Raw genomic sequence first — 22556 nt, forward strand, 5'->3', positions numbered from 1 at the left:
TGTGCTAATAGTACTACATTGGAAAGTATTTTCAAGCGTTTATTTAGTTTAACTATAAATAGGCATCTTCAACTATGCGATTTAATTAATAGGCCTTCTTTGGTGTATTTTGATGATGGACTATTCCTCTGAATTACATTTCCAAGCCCAAATAACTTGTACGAAATATTCTAACATAGGTAGCGTTTGTTTAAAATGTGCATTTATTTGGTACATCTAAAACTTCGTATAATACGAAATACACTCTTTTATTTGGAGACAGGCTATAATGTATACAATTTATATTTCGGACATAAGCCAATGAAGAAAACATACTGACTCGTTTGAGAGGTGTATGGGTTCTAACCTGAAAACAGCTAATCATAAAAATTCAAAAAATTGTTAGTTGCTTTTTAGGAGTTTGCCCACCTGACGCGAAAATTTTATTTAGTGTGTTTAGAATACTCACTTTAAAATGAGATTGTTTGAATTACCGCAAATCAATGGAATTTTACTGATTTGCAATAGTTTTAATAGTTATATATTTGGAGTGCACGTTGTTGCAGGTAACATCTAAACTTTATCGATCAATTTTTCTGACGGGGAAAAAAATTATTTCTTCAGACTATGCAGTATGTATTCTTTCAAAACATCCAAAATTTGGTAAAAATGTATTCTAAGTCCTTCAGCACGGTATTCATAACACCCGCTTTGTCTCTGTACTTTTACCTTGAATATATACGACTACCTACCCAAATAAAAGGTGTGCAGGGCTTCAGAAAAAATACACGTGAATTGAAAATTGCTCAAAATATCCACTTGGTGTATGTTTACGAAAATAATTTAAGAATACTCCGAGGGCGGATTTAGTTTTTATTTTGTATTTTTATAACAGTGAAACTGGCTAAAACGCGTGTTTTAGAATATTTTAAGTCATGATACACCCAGTGCAGATTGTAAAAATCACTCCAGCGACTTGCATAATATTTTTATCTTAATTCGTCCGCTATATATTCCATGGTCACCCCTCAAATCTCACAGCTGCCCTAGGCATTACGAGAAGACTGCTCACCAGTCCAGAGCCTTTCGCTTAGAGGCGATACCGCGCTAGAAGCACCAGCGAGCGTAGCACTTACCATGCCGCCTCACTTACACAAATACACTCCTGGGTGGGCGGGCCCCTTAAGGCGTTCGAATCACAACTTGACACACATTTCCCATCAATGAAGTTGTTATGACCAGAGCTTGTGGTCTAATAGGCACACCCGGCACGACGACAAAGGCACGCCAGCTCGCTAGCTCGCGCGTAGGGGCGGATGAGCTAGACAGAGTCGCCCTTAGCGCTTCCTGGCGTGGCCGGTCCCCTGGCCAGAATAGGGAAACAGGCTTTGTTGTTAAATTTACTTTTTTTAAAAATAATTATTGGATTTTATAGTTTAGTAATTTTTTAGTATGCTTTTGTATAGTTTTTATGTTTATTGTATTTGTAGGTTTTAAGACACTCAGTAATATGATTTTTCTATGCAACCGGAAATTTGCTATGGATATTCGCTGGCATTAGTAGGCGGTGGTGTTTTCTGTGGAAATACATAAAAATTTCTTTGGCGTACTTGTGCGCGACGTACGATGGCCCGCGCTAAGTGAAGTTGGGAGTCCGGACGTACAAGATTGATAAAAGTGCGGCGGCGAGCACTGCGATGACTTGCGCTAAGCACCGCCCGAGCGACCACACTCTCGCACGCGGTGTAGCGGTGTCCGCGTGCGTGCAAGAAACGTCTCGAGTGCATGGCTCGTGACGTCAGAAAGGGGAAGGGGGGGGGGGCTTGCGAACAGACAGGCAAGCGCTCAGCTAAAACATTCGCTAATCGGCCGCGGCGGAAGTCTTGACTAGCAGTCCGCGAGAATGATTGCGTGAACGAGGCGGAGGCCTGGAAGCCTCAAGGCTCGGCCTGTAGAACTAGAACTCTGGCTGTGTGTTTTGAAAAGATTTGCTACCGGCGATGAAGATCCTGGACTGGTCTGCGAATGTTTTTCGTAAACTGCGACGCAGCAATTTGTGAGTTCATTCTGGTCCGATATTGTTGGTGGGACACGGCCGGTGTTGGTGTTTGCACGGGCGTGAAGTTAGCTCCTGAATTAATCACTGTAGACTTTGGAAAGAAGAATGGTTGGTTGGTTTGAATACTTTTCGTTCATACACTTCAAGAACAAGACTTGATGTAGGCTTTTGGACATACGCCATTGCTTAAAGCCTACATCAAGTCATGCACTCCCATTGCACAAATCTTTCAAATATAATACTTCAAGAACAAGTCGTCAGATTTTTTTTTTTTTTTTCGCGCGAATCAACAGACAACGTGTTAACGGCATTCTGGATAGTCTGAAGATATAAATCCCCCATCCCCCCCCCCCACACGTCCGAAAAACTGATTGATTAAAGTTCAGATGTTACCTGCGACAACGTGCACTCCAAATATACAACTATTTTTCAAACTATCGCAAATCGGTAAAATTCCACTGATTTGCGGTGATTAAAAAAAAATATCGTATTTAAAGTGAGGATTTCAAACACACCCTGAAACGAAATTTCGCGTCAGAGTAATTATTATAATTCTAGCATATCATGAAATGAATCCGCGGTCTCTGTGCACGAGTAGGGCTCGAGAATACACAGCCGGCAGCCTCAAGGCCAGGGGCCTCACAAGTCGCGGAACTGCTCCGCGCTCAGCTTCTTGCTCCTGGCGGACACATCCTGCCCCGGCTCCCCGGGTGGCGCTGGCGGCGCTGAAGGCCTGTTCCACGGCTGCTCGTCCGTCGACCCGAACACCAGGAAGAACACGTACGGCGGCGCTACCACTCCCGCGGCTATGTAGAACACCTTCGCCCACTGCTCAGCAGTTTGCTGGGGGGGAAACATAAATAAATATTATTATTTTACTCACACAACTGAAGTTTTAATTTATTAAGACGCACCAATGCAGAAAAAAAATTTCCATAACTTTCGTAAACAATACAAATCCGTCAGTTTTTGGTTCCGATAAAACCTCAATCCCAATTAATTTTACCATACCTACCATGGATATTTGTTTTGCAGTTATTCTTTATTTACAAAATAATAAAAAAAAATTGTTATTATTTTTGTTAATAATGTTCGCAGGCTTTCACGGCCATTGTCTGAAGTAGCTTGGCTTCAGGGGTTGTAGCCGTGTCCTTGGCGAATAATTCACCGTCGTTTCGGTTGACATTGCAGTCGCCATCATCAGTTTGTTTTATCTGTTTTACGATATTGTTTTATTAAGGTGCATACGTAAATTTTTACTTAGCTCTGATTTTATTTCTGTTAATTCTAACGCAGTCAGGTTAACTATTTTGTTTTCTTAAATAATTGTCTGAGTTATTTTTTTTTTTGCGATTCCTTACTTCGCTCGCCACCAGGTTGGAGGTCAAGGACGTTCCATTTTCATGTCTACTGTTTATAAAGTCTTTTATTGTTTACTAAATATTTTATCTTCAGGTAATTAAGACTGTTAGCATCAATTTTTAACTCGAACATTTCGCCAAACAAGATTTATTGTGATATCTCCAACACTAAAGTGATAGTTATTTTAAGAGCTACCGTGAACATGTCTTATTATTTTCGTTGAAGCAACGATGAAATACAATGGCAAGGGAAGTAAGAGTAGACAGTACACTTAGTATTTCACCAAATTCGTATCAACTGGGAAATTGAACCTAGGAACGCAGCGGCGAATGTAAGTCGTGTTAACGCTACCCCCTTAACCCATAAAAACCTCGTTCTTACAGGATTGATGCTAGTGTCTGTAATGCAAATCGGTTTTGCAGCTGATGAAACACTTCAAACATATTTTATGATCAATTTTAGTATCAGAGCTTCGAGTCTAAAATATCTCGTTGACCCCGAAGTAAAACGAGACGCGTGAGGGATAAAACTAAGAGATGGATCAGCGTCAGGAGCACCACGAGAAACCCTACACACTCACTGCAACACTCGCAACCTTTCCAATTCGCGAATTACTCCGGGAGTCGAACTCGGACAGCCACGTTGAAAGTGCCTAGTGTGCCTTCCGGCAAGTCCAAGAACATACAAGGCGTGCAACGAAAGTACAGTCGAAAATCTATGTACAGGTAATGACATGGAAAATGTTGAAGAATAGTACCTACCGCGTGCAAGCTACGTACTGGCGATGACAATAAAAATTTCGAGGAAAATGCACCGCATGGCAAGGTATGTACAGGTACGGACATGAAAAATGCCGAGGAAAATGCACCGCGTGCAAGGAATGTACAGATTAGGATATTGAAAATTTCGAGGAAACTGCACCGCTTTAAGAGGGTGCCTCCCATTTCAGGTCAAGATTTTATAATTTATAGTAATTACAGATAAACTTGTAGACTTTTTCAATTGTTTAACTTTCGCGAAATGAAAAATTATACAGCGCATACTTTTTGCCAAAGTTACATTTTTAACGTTTTTGGGTTGTACAAATAAGGAGAATTTAATTTATTGCAGAACTGAAACTTTTTAGGTTTAACTACAATGCCATTGGCTACTTAAAAATTGGTTTGAATTTCTTTCAGATAATATCAATTAATTTTACCTGGCATTTCTAAATTCTCAAATTTGTTACGATTTTAACAGCCAAAAAAACATGAAATGAGTTATTGTGATAAAAATGTAAACCATATCATGAAGTAGCCAGCGGCATTGCAATTAAACCTAAAAAGTTTCATTTGTGCAATGACTTAAATTGTCCTTATTTGTACAACCCAAAAACGTTAAAACTGTTAACTTTGGCCGCTAATTATGCGAAAAGTACGCGCTGTATATATATATATATATATATATATATATATATATATATTTCATTTCGTGAAAGTTAAACAATTGAAAAAGACTTAAAGTCGATCAGTGATTAATATAAATATAAAATCATGACTTGAAATGGGAGGCACCCCCTTAAAGGCGTGTACAGGTGATGACATGGAAAATGTGGAAGGACAGCACCACGTGCAAGTCATGTACCGGCGAGGATCTATCGGATCTATCTAGCGGGGTTAGGTGTTTGGACGTGGTGGTTGGCCAACATGTCGCCGACCGCCCACCTGGCCGTCGGTGAGCACGCCGGCCACCTGGGCCGTCACCACGCCCATGGAGTTGGCGAGCGTGAGCTGGATGCCCGAGCACACGCCCACGTGGTTCATGGCCAGGTCCAGGAAGTTGGTGGTGCTGCCGCCGCCCCACGCGTTGTACAGCAGCATGAGGCACGCCATGAGGCCCACGGCCGCCAGCTCGCCGCGCACGTTGGCCACCAGCACGAGGCAGGCGGCCGAGCCCAGCGCGCCTGGCGGCAGGTCGGCGCACTTTGTGAGGTACTAGCCAGCACCCGGCATGCGGTGCAATGCCGCAACACATTTTTTCAAATGTAAATTGTTTGAAGTGGGTACACACATACAAAACATCTCTCTATATCTCTATATAATTCTCTATTTCTCTATGTATATCTCTACATGTATCTCTATACACATATATACATCTCTCTATCTCTATATATCTCTAAATCTATATGTTCATATAGACCCTCTATATCTCTACTATGTATACCTACATATCTCTATATACGTCAATATATAGCAACGATAATATTGTTCCGAACGTGAGCAAGGCCGGGACACGTGCAGGTGCAGAGCTGGCTGGCGGCTGCCGCAACATGATATGCGTCGCGCGCGCCTGGAAGATAACAAGGATTGTCGCTTTCCCACCTCCTTCCCACCACTCCCCGCGCGGCGCCCTGCCTTTGACACGTAACTGAAACCTGACAGCTGCGGAGTTACGCGAGCCGCCGACACGTGTTTCGAGAGATTTCTGCCGTCGGGTCGGCGCGGAATGACGCGACTGGTCCCGCCCGCGCTCGGGAGTTCTGGAAATTGCGGCTGATAGATAAAACGAGGACGGCGGCCTCGAGAGAGAGAGAGAGTCGGAGTTCAGAGAGAGTTCAGGCGGGAGCTTTCCCGCGGCGGAGTTTCCGGGGCGATAGTGCCGCGGGTGCGGCGGAGTGGCGAAGTCCCTGGACGAAGGTTCCAGGGCAGGGAGTGAGTGAGTGAGTGGAGTCGGGAGTTTCCCCGCGGCGAAGCTTCTGGGCGATAGTGCCGCGGGTGCGGCGGAGTCCCGGCCGAAGTTCCGAGCGAGGCGTCGAGTGGGATCTCGGCGAAGGGGAAGTGCGACGGCGGCGGCGGAGTGCGGCGACGGAGTCCTGCGACGGAGGTCCGCGAAGGGTGCTACGGCAGAGGCGCGGCCCAGCGAGGTGTGCGGTGTGTGAGAAACGAGTGACTGGGGAATAGACATTTCTTTAACTGGAGTTAATTATTTGCCATTTTAGATTATTTGTAAGTGACATAAGTAGTGGCCATCAATAAAACTGTGTGTGATAAAATTCTTTAGTTGGGCTATCCTTTACGAACCCACGGTAAATCGTAACAATATATTAAAAAAATAGCTTTTTTACATATGTATATTTATCTATCTTTTTACTGGTCGCAAGTGTAATATAGGTATGTAAAAACAAGCGCGTATTCGAATGTAGTGCTGTGTCAAAATTTCAAAGTAATCGGTAAAGAACTTTCAAAGATTTAAGATTTTGAACGACCGGACATTTACATTTTTATTTATATAGATAATGTAATTGCAATAATAATAATAAAATACTTTTTCCCCATATTGACGTGTAAAGAGCTCTGAAGAACCCAGCATTGACATCATGTTGATCTAACAAAAACGAGAGTCTACAATATTGTTATGCAACTTTATTTTCAGAGTAAAAATTCTAAAATGAAATAGATTTTTTTTGTAAATTTATATATTGGTACTTGAGGTTATCTTTAGTAGTATAAGAGTTGTTTTAATAATAATCTTGCAAATATTACTTTACCCTCCAGAGTATAAAGTCTCTAGATTTAATAAAAGGATAAATAAATAAATAAGACCTAAGTACACACATTAATTTTAAATAAATAAATCATTATTTTGTTATTAATTTATCATAGCATTTTATTCGTATTAAAATATATTTATTCTTCAGATTATTTATAAATCTATGAAGAGATCAAAATAATACATCTTAACTTTTTATTTTATAGATAATATACCTTTGTATAAGTATATTCAGGTTATTAAAAAAAATTCTAAAGGCTAGAAGTTTCTAAGCAATGAGGGTAGTAGAATTGGCCTTCACATTTGAATAGCGTTAGTGGTCTTTGAAATTAGAATCAAATAACACCTATATAATTCAAACGGTTATAGTAGTTATATATTAATAAAATGGTGGTAATGAAATTTTTTAGCCTTAGAATTACAAAAAGCCACATGACCTTATCAAACTTACATATTCCGTTGAAAATTCTGTAAGCAGTTAACCGACTGATGTAGCCTTTCTCCTGAAGCCACTGGGAAATGTTCCCGCTAGCAAGGCAGCTTATACCACCAAACACATAAGGAAGTGAAGATACCCATCCACTCTAAAAAAAAAAAATGTTCCCAATGGTATAAAGGTATCTGCAACTGCTTAACTGACAGAATTTAATTCTTAAACATTAAAAAACAACAAATGTTTGGAAATATTAAATTCAATATAAAACTTAGGAAGGAAAACGAAACACAATAGGATGTTACTGTGACTAGCGTATTTTCTCCGAAACCAATTTTTTCAAGTATTTTAATTAAGTAGATCATCTGCAAAGATCACACTATTTTCCCCAAATTTAACACAATATGGCAAAGGGTCATTAAGCTGACAGTGAAGAGCAGGCAACATAAATAATTCAATTTAAAATGTCACATTGGTAATGTGCTTCCAAGTGAGAAATAGAACAGCACTTTTAGTTGGTAGGCACACTTAAAATGCACTTAAAGCTCATTTCTCATTTATTGTCCAAGGAAAACCAGCCTTACTAACAAAATTGGTACTTCCTGTACTAATCTTTTCCAGAAATGGAACTCCACGATCGTACAAGCCGAGGATTCAACACACACACACACACACACACCAACACACACACACACACACACATATATATAAATGCATGGTTTTTGAGGTAATACGTAAATTGAGTGTTCCCTAAAGCTACAAGCCATAGTGTTCATAACGGTAACAAAGAGTCGTAAATAAACTTTCATGGATAAAATCCGTAAAAGACTCCAGAACACAGTTCGATGATTGAAGCAATTACAAAAATTAAAAGGGTTTATCAAATCGTTGTAAAAAATGAAAATGTTAACACTCAATCTAAACACACGTACTGTGATAGAGAAAAAAGTGTGGAAGAAAACCAATTAGACAGAAAACACCTAAAATAATCATTATAATAGCTTAATTGGCAATAGGGTGATTTTACTGGCTCTTTGAGGGTTCAAGTGAGGTTTCGTCAACGAAGTAAAATGCCCGCAGTATATATTTAATTATAAAAGGAATGATGTTATTTTAATTATTAACGAATTTTACAGAATATTTACACTATCAAATATGAATAAATGAACGAACTTGTAAGAACTGAATACAGTAAAACATACATGAAGGTAAACATAGAACAAAACGCACGAGTTGTTATACTTTTTTAAAGTTTGGACCTATGAAGGTTCACTGTTGCCTAGCTGTTTGACGATCTGTTCTTTGGTTTGCTGTTTTATAATATGTTATATTTTACTGTATAGTTTTTTAATGCTTCGTATTAGAAAAAAAGTTATTTTAAATACTTAAATATACCATTTATCTAACACCCAATTCGACTACAGTTAACGTGATGAATTTAAAAGTAAATCTCGTGCATCAAAAGATTCATAAAAGTTGCACCTGTTCACAATCTACCTAGTCCTGGACCTTTATATGTAAACTAATAAATTTTTATGACTTTAATGAAAAAAACCCTGCAAAAAGACACAAGGTTTTAACACGAATCTTGAAACGTGTTAAAAGCAAACTGAGACAAATTTTAATCAGTAGAACCTTCACGGTTTTATAGATTTCATTTAGCAAAAACATATTTAAAAATTGCATATTTTAGTAACGGTATTTGTACCTTATTACGTATCCAGTTTATATCAATGTTTTACTATCAATATTTTCCAAATGAAATATATTTACACATTTAACGGCTTACTTTATATTAATATTTTACATACTTTAAAATACAGAACAATTGCTCCCGGGAACAATGTTCTTTAAAGTTTTAAACTTTTTAAAATCAAATATACTTAGGTATATACTTACAACTTTGCACCAAATACACCACCAATTACTTTCTTTATTTTAATATTTCATTTTAAAATACAACTGGACATGCAATGAAGAACAATAAACTTATGTAACTTTTTTTTACAGTAATGTATCTGGCAAATTTTATTTTATTAGTTTCCAACTTAACCTTCGTGCTGTATTTTAATCTGTAAAAGCAGCAAAAAATAATTTTTTTTAAACATTATAGGCTAGTCACGTAAACGAAGAAACAATATTAATTGTGAATGTAGGATCTCTAAACAAATGCACTAAAATGTTTTAACGGGAAAATTTAGTAATTTTAAAGTTTTTGTAAGAATAACTTAAAATATCCATGAAACACGTAGAATTAAAAACTAATTTTGCTATATTTAAATGCAGAAATATCGAGGGACTTCCATTGATCAGTTTAAAGTATATGCGCTAGTATTGGTAAAAATGGGTATTAATAAATTCAGACATACTTTCTTCACGTCGTAGTGTAGTACGTTGCTCAAGTAGGTTGGTAGCTCTGACATCATCGTGTAAGACACGTAATTGCATCCGGTCTGCATCAGAATAGACGCCCAAACTGCAGTCGATGTAAGGATTGCTAGCCAAGGCACGGGCATTCTCTGAAACACACGTCTCCATTATTACTTCATGCGTTAAGAACACGATAATACTTCAATTATGACCTGACACGTTATCTTACCTTGCGTGCGGCCTCCTTTTCATCACCGTCATCCCATGGCCCAGAGTGTTTCGTGATGTAGTCACGTTCTTCGTCGGTGATGGACGGATGCACTTTGGGCGAGTTGTGGACAAGGAACAGCCACGGAATGAACCACAACAGCGTACATGAGCCATAAACGTAGAACACCAGTTCCCAACCGTAACTCGACAAATAGCCGGAAAGTCCCATGGAGAGCACTTTCGAGACGTACATAGCTGCAAACAGAGGAGACACTTTAGTTCATCTGACTAGTCAGAGTGGTTTCTTGAAGTTAATGAATCGCTAACTTTCTCAATTTTATTATTATGTTTTAAGTAGGATACTGTAGTACAACGTCAAGGACTATATAGATACATATTCTTTTCTCAATTACAAAAAAAAAAAAAAACTTCACGTAGAACATCTAGGTATCTGAGGGTCACATCCAAAAGCCTTTCAAATAACTTGAAAAAATTATCTGTGAGTTTTTTTGGAAGAACGAAACAATACTATACCTAAGTAAGTGTAGAAACAGTTTTAAATAACACTATCTTCAAACTAATCAACGGTTCCTCTCCAAACAGACAGGATTTACAAAGAATCTCTGAACTGTAAGAACACCGTAATCCTTTGAGACTACAACTTAAAGAATATTACATATATATAATGTTATATTACTTAATACCAAAATGCTACTTAATGAAGTTCAATTAGGAGATATGAAAGTCATGTTTTGGTTTTGCTAGCAAATGTTGAAATGTAAGTAAAATTGACATGTGCGTACCCCAAAAAAATACCACAATTTTAAATTTGTTTGTCAAAAAATCAAATAACTACCCAATTAGAATCAGCAGAACTTTAATTCATCCATCCTTTTTTTAAAATTGCAATGGCAGCGCGGGGATAGTCAAAGGTTTTATTATTTTACATTATTAGGATAAATAGATCAACTGTATGTCTAGGATGTGGAATGTGAAATGATTAAATATAAACTGTTCTGAAATGTTAAGTCAATATTTTGGCAAATAATAAATAAAATTGGCAAAACTGCCGTTAGATACCCGGAAATATATAAGAGAAATGCTTAGTACATATACAAATTACAATCAAAATATATTCAACAAACTCACAGGCAAATATCATCGATGAGCATTTCTGATGTTCTTCTGGGGGAAACCATTTTGAAAATATGTCCTGAAGAGGAGGATAATACATTCCCTGGAAAATTAAAATGTTATTAATTGACATGCCAAATTTAAATAATTCCATCTTGCATTATTTAAAAAAAAGATTAATAAAATGTTTAGATTTTTGTGATAGAAAAGGTACTTAAGTGGTTTATTTTAACTATTAGAATAATGTAATTAAATGTGTTGGTAAAATTTAAAGGGCCTCTACAAGTTTATTTCTGTATTACGGGAGGTAATTATTGCCAGTTTCATATAAATGACAAAATGTTCAGGCACTAAACATATTATTACTTTCGTATCGTTATTTTGTGAGAAAGCTATCCGTAGGACTTAAAATAGTATTTTGTACTTACACTTGATAAAAATAGTGTTATAATTTTAAGACGTGGAATGTTGCAGTACTACGTACTAAAATAAATCTGGAATAATGACAGCCAAAATTAATCGTACTGTAAAAGCAGAAAATGAAGAAATCGGTAAGTAGTGATTAAAGTCTTTGGTTATTTTCTTTTTCTCATAAATTTTATTGTATCTGGTTTTATATAGATTTGAGAACATCATCAGACGTCTGATATTTTGGTGAAGATTTTGGAACGTTTGAACACGCAGACATCCTGAAGGAATATTCAGCTGTTTTAAAAAATAACGCCTGCTCTTTTATATAAGATATAGGTACCGTGGTATAAACATACAAATTTTGAGTTATTTCGCATCAGCAAGCCGAGCAGCATCCAGTTTTTGGTCCTAACTTATGACTTATTTGTTGATAGAACGATCGAAAAAAAAGTGTCATGGCGTACACAGTTATTACAATGTTGCGGTTATAAAATCTTAATGTGAGTTTCGACGCAAAACGTGTTTGATGGTTCACGAAATATAAATAATAATACGCAAAATATTAAATTGCAGCTTTACATGTAGTACCGTAAAACGGGGTTACTTTGACTTTAAGGGTAACTTTGACAGTTTTTGGGGCTACTTTAACAGAGTGCCAAAATAAGGTGTAAACGTGTGCGGAGCGAATTCTCGTGACTTGTGAGGCAGAAAGGGAGTGCTGTGTGTGCTGGGAATGGGTTACTGCGGGGAGTGGGGAAGTGGGACGAGTTGTTGGTGGGGGAAGTGGGACATGTTGCGGTGGGGGTAGCTTGGTGAGGGGGGCGCGGTAAGGGGGGCGCGTGTGTTGTGTTGCGATCACCTGACTCACCGACTAGTCCGAGCGTGTTCGTCGTTAGTGTTTGTAGTGTGGTGCGTAAATACGTCTTAGTTCAGTTTGGATGCTTAATTTTCGGTAAGTTTATAGTATTATTTACGTAATCATATATAGTTTTTTGGTAGATTAAGATATAAATGTGTGCATATGTGATTTAATCGGTGGTAGGTATATAAGGTTTTTCTATTTGTTATAGGTTAACCTTGTGTTTATTTGCATTACAGATGAGTCACAATGGTGCGAACTTATAAAAGAAAACTCGGTGCCCGAAACTATAGACATTATAGTGATGAAGACCTTGCTAAAGCTGTTGCAGAAGTGAGAGCGGGGACACTTACTCAGGCAGGTGCTGCCAAGAAATACAAAATTAATAGGACCACAATTCTTAACAGGATCCATCACAAGCACGAAGGAAAGCCAGGCCACCCCACTGTTTTGACACCTCAGAGTGAAAAATTAATAGCAGATACCTTGTGTGTACTAGCAGACTGGGGGTTTCCTTTCACAAAAGCTGACATTCGAACAATCGTTCAAATGATTATCAACAGGGAAGGTAGAGTTGTAAAACAGTGGAAAGACAATTTGCCAGGCTATGACTTTGTGAACGAATTTGCAGCTCGGAACAACCTCACGCAGAGACTGGCCACAAACATCAAAACTTCAAGGGCATCAGTGGGTCCTAACGAGATAAAAGAGTTTTTCGAGAATCTGAGACCAGCTTTAGAGGAGACACGTCCCGCTCTCATTTATAATTATGATGAGACAAATATTACAGACGACCCGGGTGCGATAAAAGTCCTAGTACGCCGAGGGCACAAACGTGTGGAAAGAGTCCAGGAGCATTCAAAATCATCTATCAGCATCATGTTCTGTGGCACAGCAGAAGGACATTTGATTCCTCCCATGGTTGTCTACAAATCGAAGCACCTTTACGACAACTGGACACTGGGTGGGCCACCTGAAACTATTTACAGGAACAGCAGCAGCGGCTGGTTTGATATGAACCTCTTCGAAGTATGGTTCTTCAAAATATTGCTACCGCACATCAAGGAACACAGAGAAGAAAATGAAAAAGTCGTTGTCATTGGTGACAATTTGGCGTCTCATTTTTCACCTGAAGTCATCAAAACTGCACTAGAAAACAACATTTATTTTACAACTCTGATCCCTAACTCGACGCACATGATGCAACCACTGGATGTGGGTATCTATGGACCATTAAAGAAACAATGGCGGAAGGTTCTGGATAGCTGGAGAAAAGAATCAAGAACACGGGGCGCCATCCCAAAGCCACAGTTTCCCATGCTGCTAAAGAGATTGATGGATGCATTGGCTCCTAATATAAAAAAAAATCTACAGAGCTCCTTCAGAACTACAGGTCTTTGCCCTTTTGATCCGGAAGCCGTTTTGAAAAAGCTTCCAGCAGATCGCTCAGAAGAGTCTGGACGTGTCCTCGACAGCAGTCTGCTGGAGTTTTTAAAAGAGACAAGGGGCTACAACTCTGAAAGAATTCGACACAGAAGAGGAAAGAAAGTCGTTCATAAACCAGGTACACAGATCTCTATAACAACCCAAGATGTCCCAGCATTCGATGATGCTCCAGAAATGGAAAATGATGTCTCAGTTGAAACTGTCTCAGCTATCGAGGATGACCCGACCTTCACATCAATTCCCTCAACATCTCGGGTTCTGCCTGAGACTGACCAGACTTCTTCAGATGAAGGTGTTCCTCTAAGTGATTTGTCTCGTAAGATGGAAATAACGGGCAAAAAGAAGCGCAATAAGAAAGGCAAGAACAAGGACAACCTCTGTTACATTTGTAAGTGTGACTTCAGATTCTACCACCATGCTGCTGACTGGATTTGCTGCATCACTTGCAACAAATGGATTTGTGGCATGTGTAACAAAGGCTCAACCAATCCTGCCTATGAATGTATGGAGTGCGAAGATACGGATTAATAATTAATTTTAGCTTTTTATATTGACAAATTTGTTACGTTTATTACTAAAGTTGATTGTAATAATGCTTATGTTAATTATGATTTCAAAGATAATTGCAAGACTGATTATGTGCCTATAATTGTAACCTAAGTGTTTGGTATTATTGTGTTAAATAAGTCTTTAATAAAAATGATAAATTGTTTTAAAAAACTCGTTTTTACTTTTTATTTTTGTGTATAATGTATAAAATATTAATATTTGTTTATCTAAATAATGTCAAAGAAACCTTTACGCTTTAGATCTTTGACATCAGTGGCATTTAAATGCCTTGTCAAAGTAACCCCACACTCGGGGTAACTTTGACACTTTTTTAAAAATATAAATAAAATTTTGGGGGACTAGTGGGGAGTAATATTGATATGAATTGGATAGCCAATGAACACATTGTTCTGTTGGATCAAATATATAATTAATTTTGAATGTTAAAAAAATGTAACCACCAAAAAACTTCCAAAACATGTCAAAGTAGCCCCGTTTTACGGTACTGTCTAGCAAAAAAAGAAGAAAAAACGCAACGTTGTGGAGTCTCTCTTGCTAAGAACACATGCATCTTTATTTTGCATTAGCTGATTTAGAACAAACACACATTCGATTTAGACAAATGAACAAACCAACAAACACACATTCGCATTTATAATATTAAGTAGGATATTAGTAAGAAATTATATTAAAACAACTAGCTAATCCCTGGCATGTATTGCTATGCCTCTTTAAATTTTTTGTAAACATATAAATAACCTCTTTTTTTTAACTATATCTTTCGATATGTCCCTCTATAAATCACACTATATTTCTTTATATATAAAAATCTCTCTCTCTCTATACTTCTCTTTATATATATCTATACTTCTCTTTATTTCTATCTCTTTATATATCTATCAACATCTCTGCATATCACTCTCTCTATATCTCTCTCTATGCATCTATGTTTCTATATATCTCAATCTATCTCCCTATCAATATCTCTCTACATTTCTCTGTATCTAATCATCTCCCTCGCTCTATATCTCTCTATATCTGTGTATCTCCCTCTATATCTCCATACCACTCTATATCTCTATCTCTATGTATATATCTTCCTATTTATATCTTTATCATTACAAAACAGAACACAAATACACATATTTTAATTTATGTATATTTACATATCTATATTTTTATCTCTTTACCTCTCGCAGGTGTGGTACACGTACATAAAACACAATCGTATATTAGAATGCAAAGTTGTGTCAGTATTCCAAAGCGATGGACCCATACACTTTAGGAGGTTTAAGATTTTGAACGAACTTTTACATTTTTTACTTATATAGATTTTGATTTACGTCAACCAGAATTTACAACAGGGTTCCAAACTTCTCAAATATTTTTCTGAGAGTTAGCCTGTGTCGACCCAACGAGGACGTCCACTGACCGCGAACACCCCTGTGAGGATCCTGACGGCCGCGAGCGCGTACACGCTCAGCCGGGCCGCTATTGGCGCCAGCATCATGCAGGCCCCGCCCGCCGCCACGCCGCAGCCCATCACGTACTTGGGCCCGAACCTGTCGGACAGCCAGCCGCCCAGCACCTGGGTGGCGATGTAGCCGTAGTAGAAGGCCGACAGCACGAAGCCCTGCATGGACCCGCTCCACTCGAACTCGCCTCGGCTCTTTTTTCATTTTTGGCGAATCGGAAACACAACAAACAACAACACCACCCCTTTTGAAATGTTGAGCTAACAGCCCCTGGTATCTTTCAAGGGGTCCATATGTTCAGGTTTGTGTTTGAGTTAAGTGCGACGGGGTGGTGAGTGTGACGTTGTCTGGTGCTTCAGGGCGGTGACTTGATGTAAGCTTTTGGACATACGCCACTGCTAAGCACATGTAAGTCTGTAGAAGAAAACTACAAAAAACACAAAAGACAAAAAACACAAATTAAGCAAACAATTGCTGTTGTCAACTGGATATAAATAACACATAATATTCCATAACAGGAATATGGTGAACAAACAAAGATAAATGGACTAACAGAACGAAAAAAAACTCCACAAATGACAGCACAAAAATATTGAACCCAAAAAAATTCAGCACAACAGTTGAAACGAGATAAAAACACAACAAAACGAAAAGACGAAACAAACTTAATAGTTTTCTAAAAAAAAAAAACAGAAGAGAACAGAAAAAAACCCACAAATGATGACAGCACAAAAATATTGTACCCAAAAAAATTCAGCACAACGGTTGAAACGAGATAAAAACACGACAAAACAAAAAGACGAAACAAACACAATAGTTTTCTAAAAAATTGCTTAGCAATGGCGTATGTCCAAAAGCTTACATCAAGTCATGCACTCCCATTGCACAAATCTTTCAAAGATAATATTCAGGGCTGTGGACCGGCGCGCAGTCTCCTCGTCGTGCATGGGGCAACTATGGGATCTGGGCAGTTACCATTTCGTTATATAGCGGAGAAATGACGATAAACGTGTAATGAAAGTGGCCTGAGTGTTTACAGGAATCCTTGCTGGGTGTTTAATGCTTAGAAATAAGAAAACACGCGTTTTAGCCATTCACTTTTCTAAAAATACAGTTTAAAAGCCACCCTTAGCGTATTAAAAAAATATTTTTCGTAAACAGACGCCACTCGAATATCTTGATCAGTTTTCAAATCGCTTGATGTTATCCGAAGCTCTGCACACCATTTAATAGAGTTAAAGTAGGTTGCAGGCTTTAACGTTAGTGATTTATAAACTGTCTTGGCTCTGGAGGTTGATCAACGCCATAGTGGCAGTGAATAGCGACGTTCCGCTCTGTAGTGAATCAGGCATCCTCAGGGTTGAGAATCAAATGAGACTTAGGACCTGAGAGGTTGTAAGGATGTGATATATATACACACATACATACACACACATACACCAGATATATTCTTCAGGTAGCCAATCACGAGAGGTTTCCTCTTATTCGCTCTAGTACCAACCAATCAGAAGCGAACTATACTGTCATTGGTTTTTGTATCAGCCGATCATGTAAAGCAATGTCTCATTGGCTGTTGACCAATCGTTAGCCACACAAGGTCAACAACAGCCAATGAGACGAGATTATTTAATTTTTTTTCCCGCTTCAAAGCCAACGGTAGGAACACCCTCCTCTGATTGCCAGGCACTTATAGCCAGTAAGAGGCTGCTCTTGAACCGACTACCAGAAGAACACTTGTTTCATTCTCTACGCTGAAGGAAAACACTGAGAGGCGGGTTAAATTCGAAATTAAAGAAAGTTTAGTTATTACAAATTAAGTATTAAATCATGGGATATCATTTTTTGTTTAATAAGGCATATCAAGTGATTATCTTATTGTTTGAGTTATTGCATCATTCTCACACTCTAAAAGTTCGGTATATTTGCTTTATAAGCTGAGAAAAACATAAACTTGATCTTATTTAATTACAATTTTTATTTAATAATATCTGCAACGAAAAATCAAAACGAAAATGTACAGCTGGGTGAATGAAAGGTTGACTACACAAATGGGCTTAACTTTTTGACGACACAGAGATCAATACCAATTTTGATGGGTGACGACATGATAATGGATCAGAGTCTGAATGACTTAGCGGGGGAAACTGGAGTTCCGTGAGGAAACCAATCGACGCATGTTAACCTTCTCCATGTTTCCCATGAGCGGAAAATTTGGGCTTGACACCGCTGGGAACCATCAAATGGGAAACCACCATGGCACGTACGGCGTGATAGATGCTTTTATAATTACATAATTTAATGAAGATACATTTTGAATATGGGCATGTAGATTTACCCAGCTGTGTAATGATAGGAAATGAATTCATAGCGAAAGACCATGGTTAAATTAGTAAAACAAAACACGTTATTTTTAACGACGACGTGTATGTCTTCTTACAAACAATTATTTGACGTGCATAATTAAATTGCTAACTCAGTTTCCATTGAAACACAAATGCAATGTTTTTTTATAAATATCCATAGGAACTGATTTTTTGCTAAGCACCCAAATGAATGAAAAAATTCCAGAAAGTGAGACGGAATTAGGAATAATATAATATTTTATAAGAAACTCTCTTTTAACACAATGTTAATGAGGGGTTCCACTAATACTAGCGCCGTTAGTTCGCAGGCCGCCGCGAGCTTCATTAAGCCGATGAGACACGCCAAGGTAAAAAATAGGAAATCGCCAGACCTGTCTATATGACCGTAGATTCCCCAACCGCAGTTATAATTCGCTGCCGGAGCAGATACGTCGACTATCGAATCATTCGATTCGCATAGCGAAATTATAAACTATATAATGAAATTGTTTCGATAAAACGAAAAAGACCTGAAAAAATCCTAAAGGTGGGTCTACACTATATAACAACAACATGTTATATTTGTAACATGTTATACAACAAGTTATACATCTTGTTTCATAACATGTTACATAACAAGTTAAATAATAAGTTATATAACAAGTAATACAACTTGTTTCATAACATGTTACATGTTTTTAAATATGTATACTAGTGTGGACAAACGGCCAACATGTTATACAACAAGTTATTTAACTTCCTTTGATCTTTACCGACACTGCATGGGAAACATATAACTTGTTTTATAACACTTATTTTGTTATAAAACATGGTGTTATATAACATTTTTCTTCACGTTTTCATAACAGGTTATATAACTTTGTTGTATAACTTGTAATATAATTTTCATTCTTTTCATTTTGTAACATGTTGTATAACTTTGTAATATAACATTTTATAACTTGTTTTGTTATACAGTGTAGACCCACCTTAAGCCTCGGCATTGGACCTGATTTTCGACAAGGAACTTTATTAAAATACTTCCCATCTTGTTCAGATTCATTAAACAGTCATACTATAAAGTTTCCCTTCTCGCTATGTGAAGTTCAATTCGCGCCATCTATCACAAATGGCAGCACTGTGGTAACACATTTGTTTCATAATCGCATTCAAGTAATTACTCCCACCAAATACCATATACCGAGAGCTAAGATGTTACACATCAGAAATGAAATAGTAATGCATGTCACCGGAGTAGAATGGAATTTCTACTAGTTTAACGTCAAAAGTGTGGTTTGCAGACACAGTAATAGCATTGAATGGTTAAAAGAGAACATTTACAATGAAATCTGAAACGACAAAAACCCTTACGAGTTCTTTTCAAAAATTATTTTCAAAGATTACCGCATAGAACGAAATGCCTGCGCGCGCCGTTTACAAATTGTGGATATGCGCTAAATGTATGAGTGCGTAGATCAAACTCGCTACTACAAGGGTTACACATGCAGTCTGGTCTGGGTAGGAACAGGACCACCCAACAGATCTGACAGCTGACACTAATCTCCTGCCCTGAGGTTAAAAATCCCGTGCAGTGATTATAGAAGCAGTTGACCAGTTTCCAACATCCATCGAGCCGAAAAACACGTGACACAGCCATTGGATGATTACTGGAACGTAGCCAGGGGTGTCCAAACCCCTCCCTTCCAGTATTAGAAAAGAGACAGGATAATTAAATTATAACCAACTTAGCTACGTAAGGTTAAATTAGATTATTTTGGAAGGATAATTGAAATTATTAGTGAGTTGCAGTAGTGAATATCCCGACAGTTCGGTTTGCGCACGTATTAATGTAAGCATGTCATTACAATCTTGACATGAGTGTGTCATCTATGTAATAACATTTACATATTTATAACTTTTTTAATGAAATCATAAAACAATTGTCTTAAGAACAAAATATTTAAAATAAGAAAATAAAACCAACATTTTATATTGCTCAGTTGTATTTTCTTAAGCAAAATCATCACTTAAAACTTATGTGTTAACATTGGAGTTTTAAAAACTACTATTCCCCGAGATATGAGCGCGATGATCAATTTTCTTTTAGAATTCAAAAGAAAAGAAATCTCACTCATGAAACAACGATATAATAGTTATACTTGAAATCACAAAATCACAAAATCCTGGATTCGTGTCGGAAAAGTAAAATGGCGAGACATAATATTTTTCCCTTTGATAAATCAAGGTGTTTGCAATAGAGTTTATGACCACCCATGACCAGAAATCTCACCACACCTATGACCATATGCCATTCCTAACTAAAACGTGGTATGTTCTTTAAATGATTCATGCGATGGAGAATTTTGATTTAATACCATTTCTTGGACCTGCGCCATTGCAGTTTTGCACTGTTTGTCATGTCATGTTTCGTCGTTGTTAGCAAACTTTGTTCGTCTGTGCTGTAATCTTTGTGTTGTCCACAATACCTGTTCAGTTTCATCGTTGGTATTATATGTTTGACATCAGCTGTTTAAGCTTGTTCTCTGTGGGTTTATGTTTTCATTTTATGATTCATATTTTGCATTAATTAATTTTGTTTCCCATGAAAAATAGTGCAAAACTGCAATTACGTTTGTTCAAGAAATTGTATTAAATTGAGGTAGTACAAACATAAGTAATTTATAAAAGTGGTAATAAAATATGTCATCATAGAAAGAATCCATGGACACTGGTAAAACATTTTAAGCTGAAAGTTTTCAAGGCGTGGGTAAAGACATATGCAAAATAAACGAATATTACAAGTGTCTTTAATATTTGAAATTATAGAAAACGAGGCCATATTTCGGTTAACTATAGTACTCCGAATCACCGGACGAACTTAGCATAGTTCTAACTAAAAAATCTGTGACAAGCGTGGTCTCCTATAAAAGGAAAATTGCCATTTACTTATTGAAATAATACCAGAAGTGTTGGGAATTAAAATTTTGGCTATTAATATAAATATAATTAACTAATATTATTGTTTCCTAAGTGTTAAATTACGTTTTTTGTTTCAAATATCCCTTGACTTTATGATTACAAATGCTTTTACAAAGTCGGTGTACCTAATTTTAGTCCCGGTATGCATTCGTACAAATTATTTCAAGAAAAGACGTATAAATTTCAAGCCGTATTAATCTATCTACCGGTTTCCAAAATGAATTATGTTTAGTTTTTGGTGACCTCTAGTGTTGAAAGTTCGAAACACGAGAAAATGTTTTTGAAGGGAGAAAATATGTATTTCTTATATTTTATTTATAACCCTTGGTCCATTATCAACTGGAAATTAACACGCTGGCAGCTGAGCTACGATATTTCCTGGTTCTAGCTGAGAAGTGTTGGAAATAAGTAAATTATTATTTTTCAGAACGAAAAGTGGAGACCGTTACATTAGTCACGTACAACAATGCTGCACACACGTTACGCCCACTCGATTTCCGTTCTGAGCATAAAACTGCAAAAAATAAAAAAATAAAAATTAAAACGAAACAACAGCGGAAAAATAACACATACATAGGAAGTTGTAATGATGTCCGCAAAATCCACCAGCCACCACACTTTTGTTTTTATTTGTGTTCACTGGCTAATAAAAAACAAACACACATCCTCAAAGGCTAGGAGGAAAAGTATTGCGAAAAATTCATGTACGTGCTTCCATTAAAATTCAACGTGAATGTGTGCTTTTTTTTTATGAAGCTGATGAAACGTCGATTGTAATATCTGTGTGATGTTGAGATGGACGTTGGCGAATTTCATATATTTTACATTCTACAACCTGCTTCCTTTATCTGAATCATTCACAGAACACGCGATGCAATCGTATTGCTTTCTTATATCACACCAATCTTAACGTTCATTCACTGAAAACACATCTATTGAATACAACGCACGAGAAATCCAGCCCGACAACGATAGACCCAGAATTTCCACGTTCTTTGAGTTATTCTTGCAACGGGGGAGATCGATTTAACATGATATATTATTATGACAGTTTTAGCATATAATGGTCATCTCAGGAATGGACAACTAATATGAATGCATAAACACATGGGGAACAAATCATACAATATATCAGCTGATGTCAAATGTTCATGCTAACAAATTAAATTGGTACATTTGTTTTGTGGTGATTCGAGACATATCTGTCAAAGTATTAGTTTAACAAATTATTACCAATACTGACTTTCATAATTGTCCATTCTAACCAAAAAATATGAAGTAATGGTTACTCTTTATAATTTTTTAATTATTTTATCTCAATAAAAATGTTGATTATCTGCCAAACTATCAGCTTTACAGAAAATCACCAAGACTTACTTTCATTTTATAACTGTCCATTATACTTAAAAACCATTAAAAT

At 37.2% G+C, this 22556-nt stretch overlaps 1 protein-coding gene across 2 annotated transcripts in view; it reads right to left on the reverse strand.

Annotated features, from left to right (window-relative positions):
- Positions 1 to 2439: 2439 nt before the first annotated feature.
- The window catches only part of LOC134533364 (sialin-like), a 29970-nt gene continuing 9853 nt past the window's right edge, over positions 2440 to 22556 (reverse strand). For both annotated transcript variants that reach the window (XM_063370887.1, XM_063370894.1), the window contains exons 3-9: positions 15773 to 16009; positions 11091 to 11178; positions 9961 to 10196; positions 9731 to 9880; positions 7380 to 7512; positions 5104 to 5342; positions 2440 to 2881 (exon numbers count right to left, since the gene is read on the reverse strand). In XM_063370887.1, coding sequence (XP_063226957.1) covers positions 2678 to 2881; positions 5104 to 5342; positions 7380 to 7512; positions 9731 to 9880; positions 9961 to 10196; positions 11091 to 11178; positions 15773 to 16009 — 1287 coding nt within the window. In that variant the 3' untranslated portion in view covers positions 2440 to 2677. The remainder of the gene's footprint in view (positions 2882 to 5103; positions 5343 to 7379; positions 7513 to 9730; positions 9881 to 9960; positions 10197 to 11090; positions 11179 to 15772; positions 16010 to 22556) is intronic.

Source organism: Bacillus rossius, chromosome 1 (assembly GCF_032445375.1).
Source record: "Bacillus rossius redtenbacheri isolate Brsri chromosome 1, Brsri_v3, whole genome shotgun sequence".
NCBI lineage: Eukaryota > Metazoa > Arthropoda > Insecta > Phasmatodea > Bacillidae > Bacillus > Bacillus rossius.